The sequence below is a fragment of the Argopecten irradians genome, chromosome 12 (assembly GCF_041381155.1).
Source record: "Argopecten irradians isolate NY chromosome 12, Ai_NY, whole genome shotgun sequence".
Taxonomy (NCBI): Eukaryota; Metazoa; Mollusca; class Bivalvia; order Pectinida; family Pectinidae; genus Argopecten; species Argopecten irradians.
The window spans coordinates 391,589-411,274 of NC_091145.1; the positions used below are offsets into that span (position 1 = coordinate 391,589).

Genomic DNA, 19,686 nt, shown 5'->3' on the forward strand with positions numbered 1-19,686 from the left:
ATGGGCTGTGATATATATATTCTGTATTTGCATATTACAGAGTTATCTGCCCTTGCAGATAGGTATTGATTGTGACTTCATGTATTTGCTATCGTCATACCTTTCAGAGAAAACGGCATAAATTGTGCTCACAAAATGACGACGTAACAACAGATACCTACTCACAAGGGAGCTAACTCTGTAATATGGAATACGAAGAAAGAACACATGAAAATAAATTCAATATATTACCCATTGATTATTTACATTTACCTGAAATCCATCTGATCCTCGTTTGTTGTGACTTTTCGGAGACAGGAGATTAGCAAGTGAAGATACTCTCAGCAAAGACTTTCTGCTCTTCTTCTAAAAACAAAATAACATACATCACAAAATGTAAACAAATGTCTCTATTCTAACTCTGCCAGCGATACCCATACCAATGTTGGCTACATTTAAACCACAAAATTCTCATTGGACATTATCTAAAATGAAATTGATAATATCACAAAGTATTTGACATTTTAACACTTTACATTTGAAATAAAAAACAACCATTAATCTTACCCTTTCTGAACAAAACTCTAATCTTTCCTGAATGTCGGAGATCACACCTACTGCCATATCACATGTTTATGTAGTCAGAGTATATAAGATAGGACACTGTTTTGACTAGAACACCTATCTGACAGGGTGTTTCTAAGTTAAAGAATTCAGGTGGAATGTACCTGTGATGAGTCATTCCCTCGATCATTCTTGTAAAAGCTCAGTAGTGATAACAAACTCAAAAGTACAGAATGCCTATAAACATGACACATGTAACACCAGTAATAAACCTATATCAAATATTTTGTCATGTCTTCTACAAATTAAATACTGTATTCGACCCAATAAGCGCCAAGGGCGCTTAAAAAAATTGATAAAAATGAAAAGGTGTTAAGAAGTCAAAATTATTGCAAATTTATACCGTTTTATGTAGTTTTGGTCCTTATTTATGCCTGGGCAATTGAAATTGAGGCCTCAAAAAGGGGGAGGGCGCTTATTGGGTCGAATACGGTACCTCCTTATAAATTTATCTTCATTTTAAAATATTCTATTATATGTGATTGTACATCCTCACATGACCCGACAGCCTGGTGAAATCAAGAACCTGCACAAGCATGATTTATTTGATGCTTTCCAATGTTCATCCTCATATCAGGGATCCCACTATTTTTTTGGATCAGAATTCAAGGCTTTTTCAAGGTTTTTTCAAGGCCAATAAGTGAAATTCAAGTCATGTTTTCACACTTTCAGATACCTTTCACAAGTTGTGTAATCTTAATTTTTTAAGAGGAATGCAACTTCAATGATGCTGACTGGACCTATTCCAACATAAAACTACTTCATTATGAAAGAAAACAATGAATAAACTATATATTAACATTGGTTTGTTTGTGTATCTTTCTTCATGCCTCATTTTAAGAGTGTAATAAATAAGCTGGTTGCTGATCGGACACAGTTTAATAAGTTAAAGCAAGTAATAAAATTCAAGGCTTTATCAAGGTATTTCAACAAATTTTCCTTGTTTTCTCTGTTCTGATTTTTTATTTCAATTTCCCTCACTTTTTCCAGTTTTCAAGGTTGCATTGGAACCATGTCATATATAATACATATTTTAATTTTCAACACAAATAATGCTACTCTAGCAGAGCTATGTACTCCATAATGACAACTATATGCATGCATTTATATGCTTGTAAGTATACGTAGAATCAAAATACCCTTCAGTCACCCCTGAAACAGATATGTGTACCAACTAGCTGTATTACCTGTATGTGATGTGTGCATTGTAGGTCATGTGCATAAATTTGTTTACTATAAATACAGAAACTTATAAGTACAGAGGATTCCGCTTATTTGAATAAGGCATTTTCCAGAAGAAATTATTCGAATAACAGGAGTATTCGAATAGGCGGAGATGGCGTTTTGCACCTCCGGTTGACCCCCTACATACATATATGCATGTGAACAGGCAATATCGTTTCCTTCATTTGATCAATACGTAAATTATTTACTCTTAAAACGAACAACAAGTAATTATTTTCGTAGTTATAAATCGATTTTAATTGCTTAATAACAAAGCAATGTTCCAATAATTAGATTCGTTTATGTAAGATCGACACAGGATTCTGCTTGAGAAAAAGTCTGATGATCAATACCAAATGCAATAACTAAACATGATTGTGTCTGAAAATATTAACATATCAATACAATTATCTCTTCACATGTTGCTCATTTTCATGCAGCAAATCAAAGCTGATAACTTGTAATTTTAAAAAAAAAGTGCTTTTGTTATTGTCAGTCTTCAAAACCCTTGTAACAAATACCTGGACTAAGTAATTAAGATGACTCATGATATACATGTATATATGGAATGTGCAACACTAGTTCACGATTTCCGGGATTGTCTTAATTACTTTACAAGCCTGATTATCTATTGTAATCTCCATTCAATATTTTGAACTGATATCGTCATTAGGTTCTTTACTCCATCAGTAGACAGAACTTGGTGTTTTTTTAACGAAAGCTTTTACAAAATCATCATGGGGATTAAAAGATATGCATTAATAGGGTTGCCGCGATACGGAAGAAGCATACCACGATATATTGTGATACACAACAACTGCATTGTGATATGTATTGCAATATTTTGACCTTAACATATGTGGTGTCTATTTTGTATATATTCCATAATAAAAACAGCCTTTACATTATACAAACATACAGTGCTATATTATGTAGTTTTACATCGATTTGAACCATGTTGTTGAACAAAAATGTTCAAATGTGAGGTTCTTGTTTTAAAAAATACGAGTCTGTTTGTGAAAACGCTAGGCTACAGACGATCGTAACCTAATAATGCAATAACTAAACATGATAGTGTCTGCAAATATTTACACTTTTGAACCTTAATAATGAACAAATTTACGTACAATTGTCTTGGCAAAATAAGCTTACAATCGTGATTACATTAAACTTCTAAAAGGGCTGATCGGCTTGCAGTGTTGTTTTGACACGTGTATGAATTCGAAAATGGCGGCGGACGATGAAGCCTCAAATAGCTGTCAAAATCCCTGCAGCCATATATTCACCGGGCCTTAAATGTATTTAGAGAATTATTCCGATATTGTTGATTGATGGATCGAATCAGCTTGATAATATTTCAGAAACTAGCCTAATGCCATATTGTTTATATTCAACGTCATGCAAATGTTTGAATCATTTGAACATTGTACACGTTAGTTACAAACATTTGACCAACATCTGAATCGAATGAAAACGAAAGGGATACCCACATGGCTTAATATTATCGGAAAGGAAAACAAATACAACTTGCTGGTTTTGTTTTAATGACAGGACGTTTTAATTATATTAAATTAATGAAATTATGATACTAAGAAAATATATCGTAAAAAAACGGTACAGGTAAACTGTATCGCGGTACAATATTTTTTGTTGGTGCATTGCAATAGTACCCCAATACACCGGTTAACCGCGGCAGCCCTATGCATTAATAATATTTGAAAAGTTCAGCTGAGACAACCAAGATGTATTAATTAAGATACTTTGCCAATAAATAATCATAGTAGTGTAATTACCTTGTGTTCCACATCAAAGCTCTGTATGCTGAGTGTATCTTCTTCTATCTTCCTCTTCCGTTTTCTCTGAAAAAAAGAAAAAGGCACATGGGTCTTCACAGTCACATGAGTTCTCATACAGAATAAAACAAATAGATAACACTTATATATCGGTCCACTGCACCCATCAGCCTCTTGAGGTGGTCAGCCACTAATCCTGTAATGTGAGCATATATATATAAAGGGCCTTATATTTCACAATTTTGACTGAAAATTTCATGAAATTTGCTTCAGCAGTTTTGGAGAAGTGAAAAATGTAAATATTGTTTTCGGACTCAACGATGGACAAAAGTCATTTGATCATGAGACTTCATCTCAGCTGACCTATAATGCTGCGAGTATAAAGATGTTTATGAACTGCAAAATCTCCGTTTATGTAGCAAGTCTACTGATTAATTGAAATAAACTATAAATGATTATGAGGCAAAAACTATAAATGCAAAGCCTTTAGACTAATTATTTTTAAAATGAATTTTCAAGTCAACATTATAGACTATTGATTGTGTTATTTCAAAGTCAAACCTTCAAAGTCTATAATACTAATTTTAATATCAATCATCATTTTGAATATACTTACCAGACTGGGAAGCTCAAAATTTGCAAGACCAATAACAGAATGTCTTCGACAGCTTTTTTCATCTTTGATCTCAGGTAATCTTTAAAATAGAGAGAATCAAATGATCATTAATAGAACACTAAAGTGGAATTAAAATGGACAGATGAAATTCAGCAACATGTGCACGTGATATGAAGTCATGTTCATGACATATGTATATATGTGTAAGTGATGAACTGTTGATATATAATTTGTGTATATACTACTGTGAATTTTTTCAGATAAACTAAGAAATAATTGCTAAATAACATACAATGATTATGTTAAAACATGTAAAAGTTGGTATTTCTTAACTGAACATATAACTTTCTGTACACAAAAATTTTTGTTTGTTTTCAGTAAGTCCTTGTTAAAAATACAAATTAAATCTATCAGAAATTTTACATACTGTAATATTATGTATGAACTTTTTAACATTTATTATCATATATTTAATTATAAAATATCAAGCGGAGAAGAAATCAAGAAATAATATATATATACATTACGTCTGGACCCATTACACTGTATAAATTCCCTGGAAATTTCTCCAAACAAATATCTGGATCATATATTCACAAGATTGTTTTGTTCATGCTTTCTGTAGGACACTCAGAATTGAAATAATATCTATGTCTTGTTATAGAGGCCCTCTCAACATATATATATATATTCTGAACTGTCAAGATGATTATCATAAATATAAACTTACAGAATAGGAGTAAGATTCAATGATCTAGCCATGACACAACAAGAAATTATTCTAGCCAGTGGTGAATATGTGTCTGTCCTGAAGGCTATCTACTCTAATTATGACTGAGGATAAATTGTGTATGGGTGTCACCTGTATACCCAGGTCAGGTGTTGACAGTAATTAAACACCATGGGTGGTCTGTCAGCCACTAATTACTCAGTGTTTCACACCTACCGAGAGCCCTTGGTCACTTCTGTTGTTTACATAAACTGTACTTCAAAGGACAGGTGTATAAATATGTTTCAAAACTTTCTTCACTACTTCACTTTGATCTTTTAATCTGATATGTATTAATAAGAATATCTTAAATTTGATAATTAAGTTTGCCAATCACACCATCCAGCCTTTTGATGTCTCTATAAACATTATCAGTATTTTTACAGTTTGGTAGATCAATACAATAATTAACAAGTACTCATTGTAATGGACACCATTACATAGTCCCCCAAACGCACCCCCAATTGCAACAAATCTGAAAAAAGTGTGCACTATACGCGCAAAAATATGGTAATACAAGGCTATTTTCAGAGAAATTGATTTGGCAGTAATCATGACTGTATGGCATCCATTAAAATTTTAAGTTAAAATCCCCATTTACCAATTTTCAATGAATTGCTGAAGAAAATTTGAAAACAGGAAGTTTGCCCAGCGACAATCTTTTAAAATTTTTATCATATTGATCAGCATCCCTTAATACCCCTATATACTAATTTTTATTGAAATCAGAGACCAAAATATAAAAACAGGAAGTGAGCCCAGCGGCCATCTTGGAATACCAAAAATCTTTACGAAAATGTTTTTATGTTGTTCGCCTTCCCTTAAAACCCCCTGTAGACCAATTTTCATTGAGATCGGAGATCGAAACCTGAAGAACAGGAAATGAGCCAGCGGCCATCTTGGAATAGCAAAATCTTTACGAAAACCTTTGCATGTTGTTCGCCATCCCTTAAAACCCCTATATACCAATTTTCATTGAGATCGGAGATCGAAACCTGAAAACAGGAAGTGGGCCAGCAGCCATCTTGGAATACCAAAATCTTTACGAAAACCTTTGCATGTTGTTCGCCATCCCTTAAAACCCCTATATACCAATTTTCATTGAGATAAAAGACCGAAACCTGAACACAGGAAGTGGGCCAGTGGCCATCTTGGAATACTAAAATCTTTACGAAAACCTTTGCATGTTGTTTTTGCCATCCCTTAAAACCCCTATATACCAATTTTCTTTGAGATCGGAGACCGAAACCTGAAAACAGGAAGTGGTCCAGCAGCCATCTTGAAATACCAAAAATCTTCACGAAAATGTTTTCATGATGTTTGCCATCCCTTAAAACCCCCATAGACCAATTTTCATCGAGATCGGAGACCGAAACCTGAAAACAGGAAATGGGCCCTGGCGGCCATCTTGGACTTCCGGTTGGGAAAAAAAAACCTTTATGCACAATCCCACACCCTAATGAATATGTATGTGAAGTTTCGTGATAATCGGCCCAGTAGTTTCTGAGAAAAGCTGCGGAAACCCGCGCGGCGGAAGAAACCAGAAGAAATAAGAATAAAAATAATTACTTACATAATATATACTAATAATAATAAAAATACTGTTAGAGGTATCTTCATGATTCCAACTGTTCCGAAATCAGAATGATTTTTATAGTGTTCCAGCAAAATTAATGTATTTTATTTTTCTCACTTTTTGAGAAAATCAACTTTTTATGTCCCTGTTCCCCCGATGCAAAAATTCACTTGGAAGGTCTTGATCTCTACGGTGTTGATTCCGGTTGAAAACAAGCGTTCTGACGCCCTTCGAATTTGCGAATTCAAACTCAACAAAAGTAGCGGAACAATATCAATAAACCAGATATTTTCAGTACTAATATCGAGATTAATCAGGCATAGAACTCGATACCAGGTAATAAAAATTTCCTGTAACAGTTGCGATATGAAAATATTGCGATGTGAGTAAATAAATTATTAATTTCTTTATTCTGATTGCCATTTCTAAATTTGACAATTTGATCCCGAACATTCCAATGACGTCACTTTTTAGCCCTTTATGAGCCCAGGTGATTCGACCTTGCAAGCTGAGGTTTTGAAGGATTGAATAAGCATTCATTTGTGGTATTATGGTGACAATGTGCACTCATATACAGCTTAACATAGTTTAAAATAATAGTGTTACTTTATCTTGAAACATTTCATTATTTAAACGTCACTTTGACAAAAAGAAACAGTAGGCCTACGTAGGCTTCTATGTAAATCTTACAGCGTTTGTGGTGTGGATACAATGTTTCGTTTAGTAGATGAAATTCAAGAAATATTGCACAAAAACATCATTAACATGCTTCTGAAACATATAATTAATGATTTGAATTGAATATGTTTGACATTGTGTGTAAAAAATCTATTTTGGTCTTTCGCCGTCGAAAACCGATGAAACCGCGGTACCACTGGGTTGCGAGCAGCTATCGTGATTTTTTGGTGTTTTTTTTTCCTATTCATTAAAATAGCGGTCTTTGAAGACTTGACTTCAGACTATCTCTAGTCCAAAAGGTCTCGGCAATAGCATTCATTTTTTTATATATATATATTTGAGTTGAATGCATCAAATCGGATCTGTTCCCGACATCGACTGTGCATTGTAAAATGTTAGGCCTACCTGTACCTGCAGTTATCGTGATTTTTCATGCAACTTAGTAGAATTTTACGATGCATACGCAGTAGAAAGATATAATCTAAATAAGATTGTTTTGCACAATTTCTCATTGCATATAACTTGGCATAAAATGAAAACTGTCGTTTTCTCCGTATCAACGTAACACGACCCTGTGCTTCGTCTCGGAGAAATCAAACTCATTCCTCTCAGGGGGTGTCTTCACCGACGTTCGAGCATATCAGAAAAAAAAAATCAATAAAATAACAAACAAAGATTATCGTATACCAGGTATATTAAAGAACAACAAAAAACTTTGTGATTTGTGACCAATGTGTTATTATCATTTTTTCACTTTTCTTCATGCTGAAACAACAGCTACATGCACATTACATTTACAAATTTTTATTTTTCCTATTAGGAAATACTCAATTATACATCATCACAAAAATAACAATGTTATCTGCTTCTTATAAAAAAAAACCCACTGTATATAAAAAACAGAAATCTGGCTTAGTGTTAACGTGCAGATCTTCTGATCTTTCCATTCTCACCACCGGCGGCATTTTTTTTTTTTAATATATCATGCAAACATGCCTATTCAAACTATTCACAATATCTGGGAAGGGCTAAATGTACATGTAGCTTTATTACTACAGAATGAATAATTATATATCTGAGGATTTTCATCGGATATATACACGGTCAGTATCTTACAGTAGCTAGGTTAAGGACGTGTCCTTGAATAGGCCTGTTAGTTTTATTTTGTTGTTGACACGGAAAGACGAGATGACTCCTGTTTCCTGGACATTAAAACAAATCATTTATTCATCTAGGCAAATAATAATTTGAAAATTCCATATACCGCCTGCAAGGAGACGTCCTAGGCCTATCGCTACCCACAATACACTCGATCGTGGTCTTATACATATGTATTATGTAACTTTTCATCGATAATTTGATCCAGATATATCTGTCTTCGATAGTTATATTTAGAATTATGAATATGCGGAAGGAACGTGTGTACAAGATAAAAACAACCCATCTCAACTGCTATTCCGGGACCGTGAAATGTAATATTGGTCACCTCAGCCCAAGCACAGGGGCACGCAAATTATTCATCATGTAAAATAATTCCTATGTACATGTACGTCATGTCCACATGACTGAAAATTGCGAAAAATGAATTATATATTATGTAAATATCGGTTAACTTGTTAAATTACATTATATATAATAATAATAATAACAAGAGATCCCAGAGGGATCTTGGCGCCCACCAAAGAATGATCTATGTCTGACAATGGAAAGAGGGATCTTTTCCCTGCTTTTCAAACTTTTTCAAACACACGACATATAAAATTTGAGACAGATCGCTATAGTACTTTCTAAGAAATAGTGGTAACAAACTTCAACAATGAAATCTAAGATGGCGGCCGGTTGGCTATCTTGTTTACCGATCAGTCCCGAAAGGCATTATGCATCAGTCCTAAAAGGTACTATGCACAACTATGGTACAAGGGGAACCTACACATAAAATTTGAGAGAGATCCCTTCAGTACTTTCTGAGAAATAGCGGTAACAAACTTAAACAATCAAAATCCAAGATGGCCGTCGGTTGGCCATCTTGTTTACCGATCGGTCACAAATAACAATATGCACAACTAGGGTCCTTGGGGAACCTTCATATGAAATTTGTGAACGATACCTTTAGTACTTTTTGAGTAATAGCTGTAACAAACTTTAACAATCAAAATCCAAGATGGCCACCTGTCTGCCACCTTGTTCACCGATCGGTCCTAAAATGCAATATGCACAACTAGGGTCCTAGGGGAACCTGTATATGAAATTTGAGAAAGACCCCTTCAGTACTTTTTGAGTAATAGCTGTAACAAACTTTAACTATCAAAATCCAAGATGGCCACCTGTCGGCCATCTTGTTCACCGATCGGTCCTAAAATGCAATATGCACAACTAGGGTCCTAGGGGAACCTGTATATGAAATTTGAGAAAGATCCCTTCAGCACTTTTTGAGAAATTGCGGTAACAAACTTTAACTATCAAAATCCAAGATGGCTGCCGCCTGTCGGCCATCTTGTTGCTCGATCGGTCCCAAAATGCAATATGCACAACTAGGGCCCTAGAAGAACCTATATATGAAGTTTGAGAAAGATCCTTTCAGTACTTTTTGAGTAATAGCGGTAACAAACTTTAACTATCAAAATCCAAGATGGCTGCCTGTCGGCCATCTTGTTGACCGATCGGTCCCAAAATGCAATATGCACAACTAGGGCCCTAGGGGAACCTACATATGAAATTTGAGAAAGATCCCTTCAGTACTTTTTGAGAAATAGCGGTAACAAACTTTAACTATCAAAATCCAAGATGGCGGCCTGGCGGCCATCTTGTTGACTAATTGGAGCCAAAATGCAATATGCACAACTAGGGTCCTAGGGGAACCTGTATATGAAATTTGAGAAACATCCTTTCAGCACTTTTTGAGAAATAGCGGTAACAAACTTTAACTATCAAAATCCAAGATGGCCGCCTGTCGTTGAACGATTGGTCCCAAAATGCAATATGCACAGCTAGGGCCCTAGGGGAACCTACATATGAAATTTGAGAAAGATCCCTTCAGTACTTTCTGAGAAATAGTGGTAACAAGTATTGTTAACGGACGGACGGAAGGACGGAAGGACGACGGACCACGGACGAAAGGCGATTTGAATAGCCCACCATCTAATGATGGTGGGCTAAAAATACTGTAAGAGATATCTTCATAATTCCAATTGTTATGAAATCAGAACGATTTTTTAAGTGTTCCAGCAAAATTAAAGTAGTGTAACTTACTTACTTTTGGAGAAAATCGTCTTTTTGTGTCCCAATTTCCCTGATGCAAATTTTCACTTGGAAGGTCTTTATCACTACGGTGTTTATTCACATTGAAAACAAGTGTTCTGACGCCCTTCGCGGGTTAAGTTCATTTTACGAATTTAAAATCAACAAAAGGAGCGGAATAATATCAAGAAACAATGCATTTTCAGCTCTAATATCGACATTAGTCGGGCACAAAACCCTATATCGGATAATAACTTAAGAATTTCCTGTTATAGTTGCAATAGGAAAATATTACGATGTCAGTAAATAAATGTTCAATTTCTTTCGTTTGATTCAATTTCTAAATTTGTTGACTTGATCCCCAACATTCCAGTGATGTCACTTTTAGTAGAAGTGAATGAAACGGCAGTCAGTCCCGCCAAACAGTGACGTCACAATCATCGGAATGACGTCGCTTACATATTTCCCACGGTAGTAAAAAGGAGTACACACTCATTCGGTTTAGTGAATGCAACTTTTATTGATCATCAAAGAAGCGTTCCGCTTTAAGCGAAATCGTGTAAATAACAGACAATTTGCTTTCGTTTTGAATACCATCTTCTGTATGTATAATGAACAAGAGATCCCAGAGGGATCTTGGCGCCCACCAAAGATTGATCTATGTCTGACAAATGAAAGAGGGATCTTTTCTCTGCTTTTCAAACTTACAATTCTTTTTTCTGCTTTTCAAACTTTAAACTATCAAAATCCAAGATGGTGGTCGCAAAATGCAATAGGCAGAACTAGGGTCCTAGAGGAACATACATATGATATTTGAGAACAATCCCTTCAATACTTTCTGAGAAATAGCGGTAACAAACTTTAACTATCAAAATCCAAGATGGCCACCGGTCGGCCATCTTGTTGACCGATCAGTCCCAAAATGCAATATGCACAACTGGGGTCCTAGGGGAACCTACATATGAAATTTGAGAAAGATCCCTTCAGTGCTTTCTGAGAAATAGCGGTAACAAACTTTAACTATCAAAATCCAAGATGGCTACCTGGCGGCCATCTTGTTGACCGATCAGTCCCAAAATGCAATATGCACAACTGGGGTCCTAGGGGAACCTACATATGAAATTTGAGAAAGATCCCTTTAGTGCTTTTTGAGAAATAGCGGTAACAAACTTTAACTATCAAAATCCAAGATGGCTACCTGGCGGCCATCTTGTTGACTGATCAGTCCCAAAATGCAATATGCACTACTAGGGTCCTAGGGGAACCTACATATGAAATTTGAGAACAATCCCTTCAATACTTTCTGAGAAATAGCCGTAACAAACTTTAACTATCAAAATCCAAGATGGCTGCTTGTCGGCCATCTTGTTGACCGATCAGTCCCAAAATGTAATATGCAGAACTAGGGTCCAAGAGGAACCTACATATGAAATTTGAGAACAATCCCTTCAATACTTTCTGAGAAATAGCGGTAACAAACTTTAACTATCAAAATCCAAGATGGCTACCTGGCGGCCATCTTGTTGACCGATCAGTCCCAAAATGCAATATGCACTACTAGGGTCCTAGGGGAACCTACATATGAAATTTGAGAAAGATCCCTTCAGTACTTTCTGAGATTTAGCCGTAACAAACTTTAACTATCAAAATCCAAGATGGCGGCTGGTCGGCCATCTTGTTGACCGATCAGTCCCAAAATGCATTATGCACAACTAGGGTCCTAGGGGAACCTACATATGAAATTTGAGAAAGATCCCTTCAGTGCTTTCTGAGAAATAGCGGTAACAAACTTTAACTATCAAAATCCAAGATGGCTACCTGGCGGCCATCTTGTTGACCGATCAGTCCCAAAATGCAATACGCACTTCTAGGGTCCTAGGGGAACCTACATATGAAATTTGAGAAAGATCCCTTCAGTACTTTCTGAGAATCAGCCGTAACAAACTTTAACTATCAAAATCCAAGATGGCGGCTGGTCGGCCATCTTGTTGACCGATCAGTCCCAAAATGCAATATGCACAACTAGGGTGCTAGGGGAACCTACATATGAAATTTGAGAAAGATCCCTTCAGTGCTTTATGAGAAATAGCGGTAACAAACTTTAACTATCAAAATCCAAGATGGCTGCCTGGCGGCCATCTTGTTGACCGATCAGTCCCAAAATACAATATGCACAACTAGGGTCCTAGGGGAACCTACATATGAAATTTGAGAAAGATCCCTTCAGTACTTTTAGAGAAATAGCGGTAACAAGAATTGTTAACGGACGGACGGACGGACGGACGGACGGACGGACGGACGGACGGAAGGACGGACGGACGACGGACCACGGACGAAAGGCGATTTGAATAGCCCACCATCTGATGATGGTGGGCTAAAAAGTTACAGGATAAACAGAATGCCTGGTCACTATCTTACAATACAAGTTTTATTTTGGTGTCGACAGGGAAAACAGAGATAACTCTGCAAAACCTCCTCATCTCATCTCATCGCAAAAACAATAGCAGCATCGATATTAATTATAGCAAATAAAAATGTCCAACGTTGGAAATATTGCAAGTACATTCATTATTTACATAAACCAGTAATTAGAATAATCATTTATTTCATCTAGACTAAATAATTTGCGAATCCCATACACCGCCTGCAAGGAGACGACCTTGGCCTATCGCTAGTCACGATGCTCTCGATCGTGGTCTTATATTATGTAACTTTTCATGGGATATTAAATCTAGATATATCTGTTTTCGACAGTTAAATTTCTATGAACGTGTGTAAAACAAGCAGTCTCAACTGCTATTCCGGGGCCGTAAAATGCAATCTTGATCACCTCAGCCAAAACACAGGGGCACGCAAATTATGACAGAAACGTTTACTAGTAATTTGATACGTATGTCATTTTGAAGTATTGGAGACCTTTTGATATGCACGTGTATATATCATGACGTTTCAAGTGGCTGCCTGTATTATTTTTTTGTGAAAAATGAATTATATATATTATATATATATATGTTATAAAACTCGGTTAGCTTTTTTTTGTCATTATTGTTATATACACTGTATGTGATTTTTAAACGAAAACACATATTTTACCTAAGAAGCCAATTATATATATAATGTAAGTATCGGTTAGCTTGTTAACTTACATTATATATAATAATAATAATAAAAATACTGTAAGAGGTTTCTTCATAATTCCAATCGTTCTGAAATCAGAATGATTTTTTAAGTGTTCCAGCAAAATTAATGTAATGTAACTTACTTACTTTTGGAGAAAATCGACTTTTTGTGTCCCTATTTCCCCGATCCAGATATTCACTTTTGCCATACTTGGAAGGTCTTTATCACTACGGTGTTTATTCCCGTTGAAAACAAGCGCTCTGACGCCCTTCCCGGGTTAAGTTCATTTTACGAATTTAAAGTCAACAAAGGAAGCGGAACAATATCAAGAAACAATGCATTTTCAACACTAATATCGACATTAGTCGGGCACAGAACTCGATACCGGCCTATAATAATTTCCTGTAATAGTTGCAATAGGAAAATATTACAATGTCAGTAAATAATTGTTTAATTTCTTTCGTTTGATTCAATTTCTAAATTTGATGACTTGATCCCGAACATTCCAATGACGTCACTTTTAGTAGGAGTGAATGAAACGGCAGTCAGTCCCGCCAAACATTGACGTCACAATCACCGGAATGACGTCGCTTACATATTTCCACGGTAGTAAAAAGGTGTACACTCATTCGGTTTAGTGAATGCATTCTTTTCTTGATCATCAAAGAAGCGTTTCGCTTTGAGCGAAATTGTGTAAATAACAGGCAATTTGCTTTCGTTTTGAATACCATCTTCTGTATGTATAATGACAAAGTTGCAGGAAAAACAGAATACACGGTCACTTGTGGTGTCGACAGGGAAAACCGAAATGACTCAGCAAAACCTCCTCATCTCATTTCATCGCACAAACGAAAGCAGCATCAATATTAATTATAGCAATATAAAAATGTCCAACATTGGAAATATTGCAAGTACATTCATTATTATGAAATAAACCAGTAATTAGAATAATCGTTTATTTCATCTAGACTAAATAATTTGCAAATCCCATACACCACCTGCAAGGAGGTGTCCTTGGCCTATCGCTACCCACGATACATGTACTCTGGATCGTTGTCTTATATTATGTAACTTTTCATCGGATATAAAATCTAGATATATCTGTTTTCGACAGTTAAATTTCGATGAACATGCGTAAAACAAGCACTCTCAACTGCTATTCCGAGACCGTAAAATGCAATCTTGGTCACCTCAGCCAAAACACAGGTGCATGCAAATTATGACTGAAACGTTTACTAGTAAATTGATGCGTATGTCATATGCACGTGTATATCATGACGTTTCAAGTGGCTGCCCGTATTATTTTTTGTGAAAAATGAATTATACAGATATGTTATAAAATTCGGTTAGCTTTTTTATTATCTTTATTGTTATATACACTGTATGTGATATTTAAACGAAAACACAGATTTTACCTAAGAAGCCAATGATACATATAATGTAAGTATCGGTTAGCTTGTAATTAACTTACATTATATATAATAATAATAATAAAAATACTGTAAGAGATATCTTCATAATTCCAATTGTTCTAAAATCAGAACGACTTTTTAAGTGTTCCAGCAAAATTAATGTAGTGTAACTTACTTACTTTTGGAGAAAATCGACTTTTTGTGTCCCTATTTCCCTGATGAAATTATTCACTGTTGCCATACTTGAAAGGTCTTTATCACCACGGTGTTTATTCCCGTTGAAAACAAGCGTTCTGACGCCCTTCGCGGGTTAAGTTCATTTTACGAATTTAAAGTCAACAAAACAAGCGGAACAATATCAAGAAACAATGCACTTATAGCACTAATATCGACATAAGTCGGACACAGAACTCGATACCGAATTATAAGAAATTCCTGTAATAGTTGTAACAGGAAAATATTACGATATCAGTAAATAAATGTTTAATTTCTTTCGTTTGATTCAATTTCTAAATTTAATGACTTGATCCCGAACATTCCAGTGACGTCACTTTTAGTAGGAGTGACTGAAACGGCGGTAAGTTCCGCCAAACAATCGCTGACATATTTCCCAAGGTAGTAAAAAGGAGTACACACTCATTCCGTTGAGTGAGTGCATCTTTTCTTGGTCGTCAAAGAAGCACTTCGCTTTGAGCGAAGTCGTGTAAATAACAGACAATTTGCTTTCGTTTTGAATACCATCTTTTGTATATATAATGAAAAATTTGCAGGATAAACATAATACACGTTCACTATCTTACAATACAAGTTTCATTTTGGTGTCGACAGTGAAAACCAAGATGACTCGGCAACAACTCCTCATCTCATCTCATCGCACAAACGGTGGCGGCATCGATATTAATTATAGCAAAATAAAAATTCCAACGTTGGAAATATTGCAAGTACATTCATTATTTACATACACCAGTACCTAGAATAACCATTTATTTCATCTAGACTAAATAATTTTGCAAATCCCATACACCGCCTACAAGGAGACGTCCTTGGCCTAACGCTACCCACGATGCTCTCGATCGTGGTCTTATATTATGTAACTTTTCATGGGATATTAAATCTAGATATATCTGTTTTTGACAATTAAATTTCTCTGAACATGTGTAAAACAAGCAGTTTCAACTGCTATTCCGAATCCGTAAAATGCAATCTTGGTCACCTCAGCCAAAACACAGGGGCACGCAAATTATGACAGAAACGTTTATTAGTAATTTGATACGTATGTCATTTAAAAGTATTGGATAACTTTTGATATGCACGTGTGTATCATGATATTTCAAGTGGCTGCCCGCATTATTTTTTTGTGAAAAATGAATTATACGTATCTGTTATAAAATTAGGTTAGCTTTTTTATTGTCATTATTGTTATATATACTGTATGTGATATTTAAACGAGAACACATATTTTACCTAAGAAGCCAATGATATATATAATGTAAGTATCGGTTAGCTTGTAATAATAATAATAATAAGAAACGGAGCAAAAACAATATGTCCCCCCACTTCGTTTGGGGGACATAATTACATAGGCCCACTAACTTTCTGAAACAATTTTTTTTTTCTTAAAAACAACAACATAAGAAAATGTATATTGATGGCCTAAGATGATGCTTCTACACTGAATGGAAGCAAGATTCCATCATGATCTGTAATCTATATGTTAAGGTTTTAGATGTTGTTTATATACTAGTGATATTTTGTATGACTATAAATCACTTCTGTCCTGGTCCCATTTAGCCAAACAAGCTGAAGTTAGTTGACATTGTAATGTCGTTGCTGAGAACGTACGATGTCATGTGACTACCGCAACTATGTAACATCTGTCCAAACTCTTCTGAGAAAGGGTCATGAACTTTCTGACTTCCATTCGGCAATAATCGTAACTTTAATGCAACAAGTTTAATATGAAGTCATGTTTACAACTAGTATCGATTTTCAACAACTGTTGTACCAAAGACATTAAAAACGTGAGTAAATCATTTACAGTTGTAAACAGTATTTGTTTTGTAGTAATGCTCACTAGCAGCAGCTGTACTCATAAAATTTATTGAAAGGCCAGCTGATTGTTTTCTATGGGGTGCTTGACTTCAGTTTACGTAATACACAGACAGGAGTGAAAGTGACACCACAAGCCAAGGTGGAAATAGCCCGAGGCTGCTAATTAGGGCCACTTGGGTGTTTGTCAGGGGGTGGTTACTCTCATGCTAAAATTAACCTAGCATGTATACAAATATGGCGGTCGAAAATAAAATGGAGGGGTTAACGGAATATGGGAATTTAGACCCTCCTCCTGGGAGACAATAAAAGGCTTTAAAATATGGGAGGTTTTGTCTCACGGCGGGAGGTATCGCATGTACGCAAAGTTATTAAGAAATCATTATAAATATTCTTTGATATAACTTAGTTTCAACTACATCTACAAATACTAACAATATCAGGGTTGAATCTAACTTGACTTTTTGATGATAGTTATGTATAGTGCGGTTTTAACAGAATGTACAATTTTTCATATCCTACACCTTATTGCAGCATACTAGAAGATAAGAAATATAATAGAGTACAATTACAAACTTATTACTATTATTATTATAGATACTTATCAAGAATCTAGTTTAGGTTGATATTTGACCAGTTGCAGTATCATATGTATACATACACTCATAGAAGTTAAAAAATATATTACAGTATCTATACGTATATGTATAACTGGGCAATTAGTAAGACAATATTGCCAATGCAAACATATTGAAGAAATCGGACTCAAAAATCCCAGCAGACGTGCGTAAACTAGTGAAATGTTATCGCTGCTTACCAGAACCGTGTCTTAATAATAATTTTAACGTGAAAAGTGTGTTTTTAAAGCTATACAGAATGTAATTTGTCACCTCAGTGTGTAAGAAAAGAGGATCAAGAATGAAACTAAATATGTAGACCAGGCTTAGTAGGCGCCTTACTCTGTTACTACGACTGGAAAACAGTGTCATAGTTAAAAAAGTACTCGTCCTTGGGTTTTATTATTAAATTATTAAACAATCGGACAAAACCATCCATGTACTTCTAAAAAAATAAACTGTCTGAAAGTATTACATCCTAAATACTACCACAGGAGTTTGACGTTCAGCATAACTACATGTATATAAAAAATGATAGAACGTCAGACTCCTTTCATACTAGGTTCCTACCCTACAAGCAACACATGGAATTTAAAAAAATAATGTAGGCCTAACGTTAGAACAAATGGTTAGCAATACAGTAGGCCTATTGCAGTATGCGTCGGTTGATGGTTGGAATAGATGCGATAAGAGATCAACATTGAATGTGAAAATGTGTATTTGTTTCCGAGTTTCATTTACCTGAATAAATTTTCGTTGTCCTTACTAGGCATCTTGTGGTGATAGTTGGCAAATATAATAACAACTTTCAAATATGGCGGCGAGCATTTAGTTTCCTCTCGGTAGCGCCAATCAGCCACATTCTTTCAAACACCAGCCAATCAAATTTGAGGTTGCATATGAACAATAAAATATTGGGAATAATTATAAACGAAACGCAGCGGTAGGCCTACCATTACTACCATTCATTAGACCAAGTACTGTATCACTTATTAATCCTTGATTAGACCACTAAGTCAAAATAAGTTCTTAAAAGGCCAGTTATTGTCTCTGTATAGCAGATTTACAGGTGATGGTTTACGTTAGTCACTAATACTAAACATGGAGCGAAACGTTTCTCGAGTTACCTCCCCCAGATTACAAGTACGTGTCTGTTAAAGATGCTCCACAGCTGACAAATGATATTTTTCACTATTAAAAACATGAGCAGACGATTAAGTATTTTTCTTCAGTTACAAAAGATATCTAAATTACGCTATTACCATCATTGAAAAGTTTGAGCTTTTAATTTTACTTCAAATTAAAAAATAATTAATTGCATCCCGAAAAAGGAATGAAGTACTGATTGCTCATGCACCAAAGGCAAATTAAATAATTTTATATTTGTGTGTATGTTAATTAGACATATATATACACGATTAAACACCAATTATTGTTCAAATGATGAATATTATTTATGCTCTGTCGGGGGTGAATTATTATATAGGCCTAGTACTAATAGCTGTAGGGAACTTGATTTATGTGATTTCCTCCAATATTGGAGAGCTTACAGAAAACAAACAATTTGATAAATAAAACCTAACATCACAGTAGGCCTACCCTTTTTATGATTTTCAAACAGTTTTACATGCAAACATTTTACATATTCTGTATAAATAAGACAGATCTATCACACTAGTAGCGAAATTTCGTACGTTTATTGTTCTTACATAATTGTTTATATTGTTTTATATGTGGAATTACCGCCAATTTTAATATGACGCTCAATTCTTCACGTGTCAATCAAGTTTCAAGTTTCTTTATTAGTTCTCTATGACAAATACATTGTATAGAGAAACATAATACATTTTTTGTATGCCTATTTATAAATATCAATTTCAAAAATTTGACAAGTAGAAAATATGTACATATAAGGAAGGACAAATCATAAATTCTTTTGGAAAATAACCTTGATAAATTTACATAAATTTCTTAATGTTTTAATATTAACAG

At 35.0% G+C, this 19,686-nt stretch overlaps 1 protein-coding gene across 1 annotated transcript; it reads right to left on the reverse strand.

The window, feature by feature from the left end:
- Window positions 1–204: 204 nt before the first annotated feature.
- Window positions 205–18,543, reverse strand: LOC138336981 (uncharacterized). The gene is made up of 4 exons (XM_069286630.1): window positions 18,436–18,543; window positions 4,237–4,315; window positions 3,621–3,686; window positions 205–345 (listed from the first exon to the last, which is right to left on the reverse strand). Exons 1-4 carry the CDS (start codon window positions 18,465–18,467, stop codon window positions 220–222), a joined length of 303 nt encoding a protein of 100 aa, XP_069142731.1. The 5' UTR covers window positions 18,468–18,543; the 3' UTR covers window positions 205–219.
- Between the last annotated feature and the right edge of the window lie 1,143 nt (window positions 18,544–19,686).

Bases quoted from the DNA above. Each gene is read 5' to 3' on its own strand.
- LOC138336981 (XM_069286630.1), bottom strand. From the start codon at position 18,467: ATGCCTAGTAAGGACAACGAAAATTTATTCAG. The intron at 3,687-4,236 runs GTAAGTATATTC...TCTTTTTTTCAG, and splicing joins ATTTTGAGCTTCCCAGTCTG to AGAAAACGGAAGAGGAAGAT. The intron at 346-3,620 runs GTAATTACACTA...TTTTGTTTTTAG, and splicing joins GCTTTGATGTGGAACACAAG to AAGAAGAGCAGAAAGTCTTT.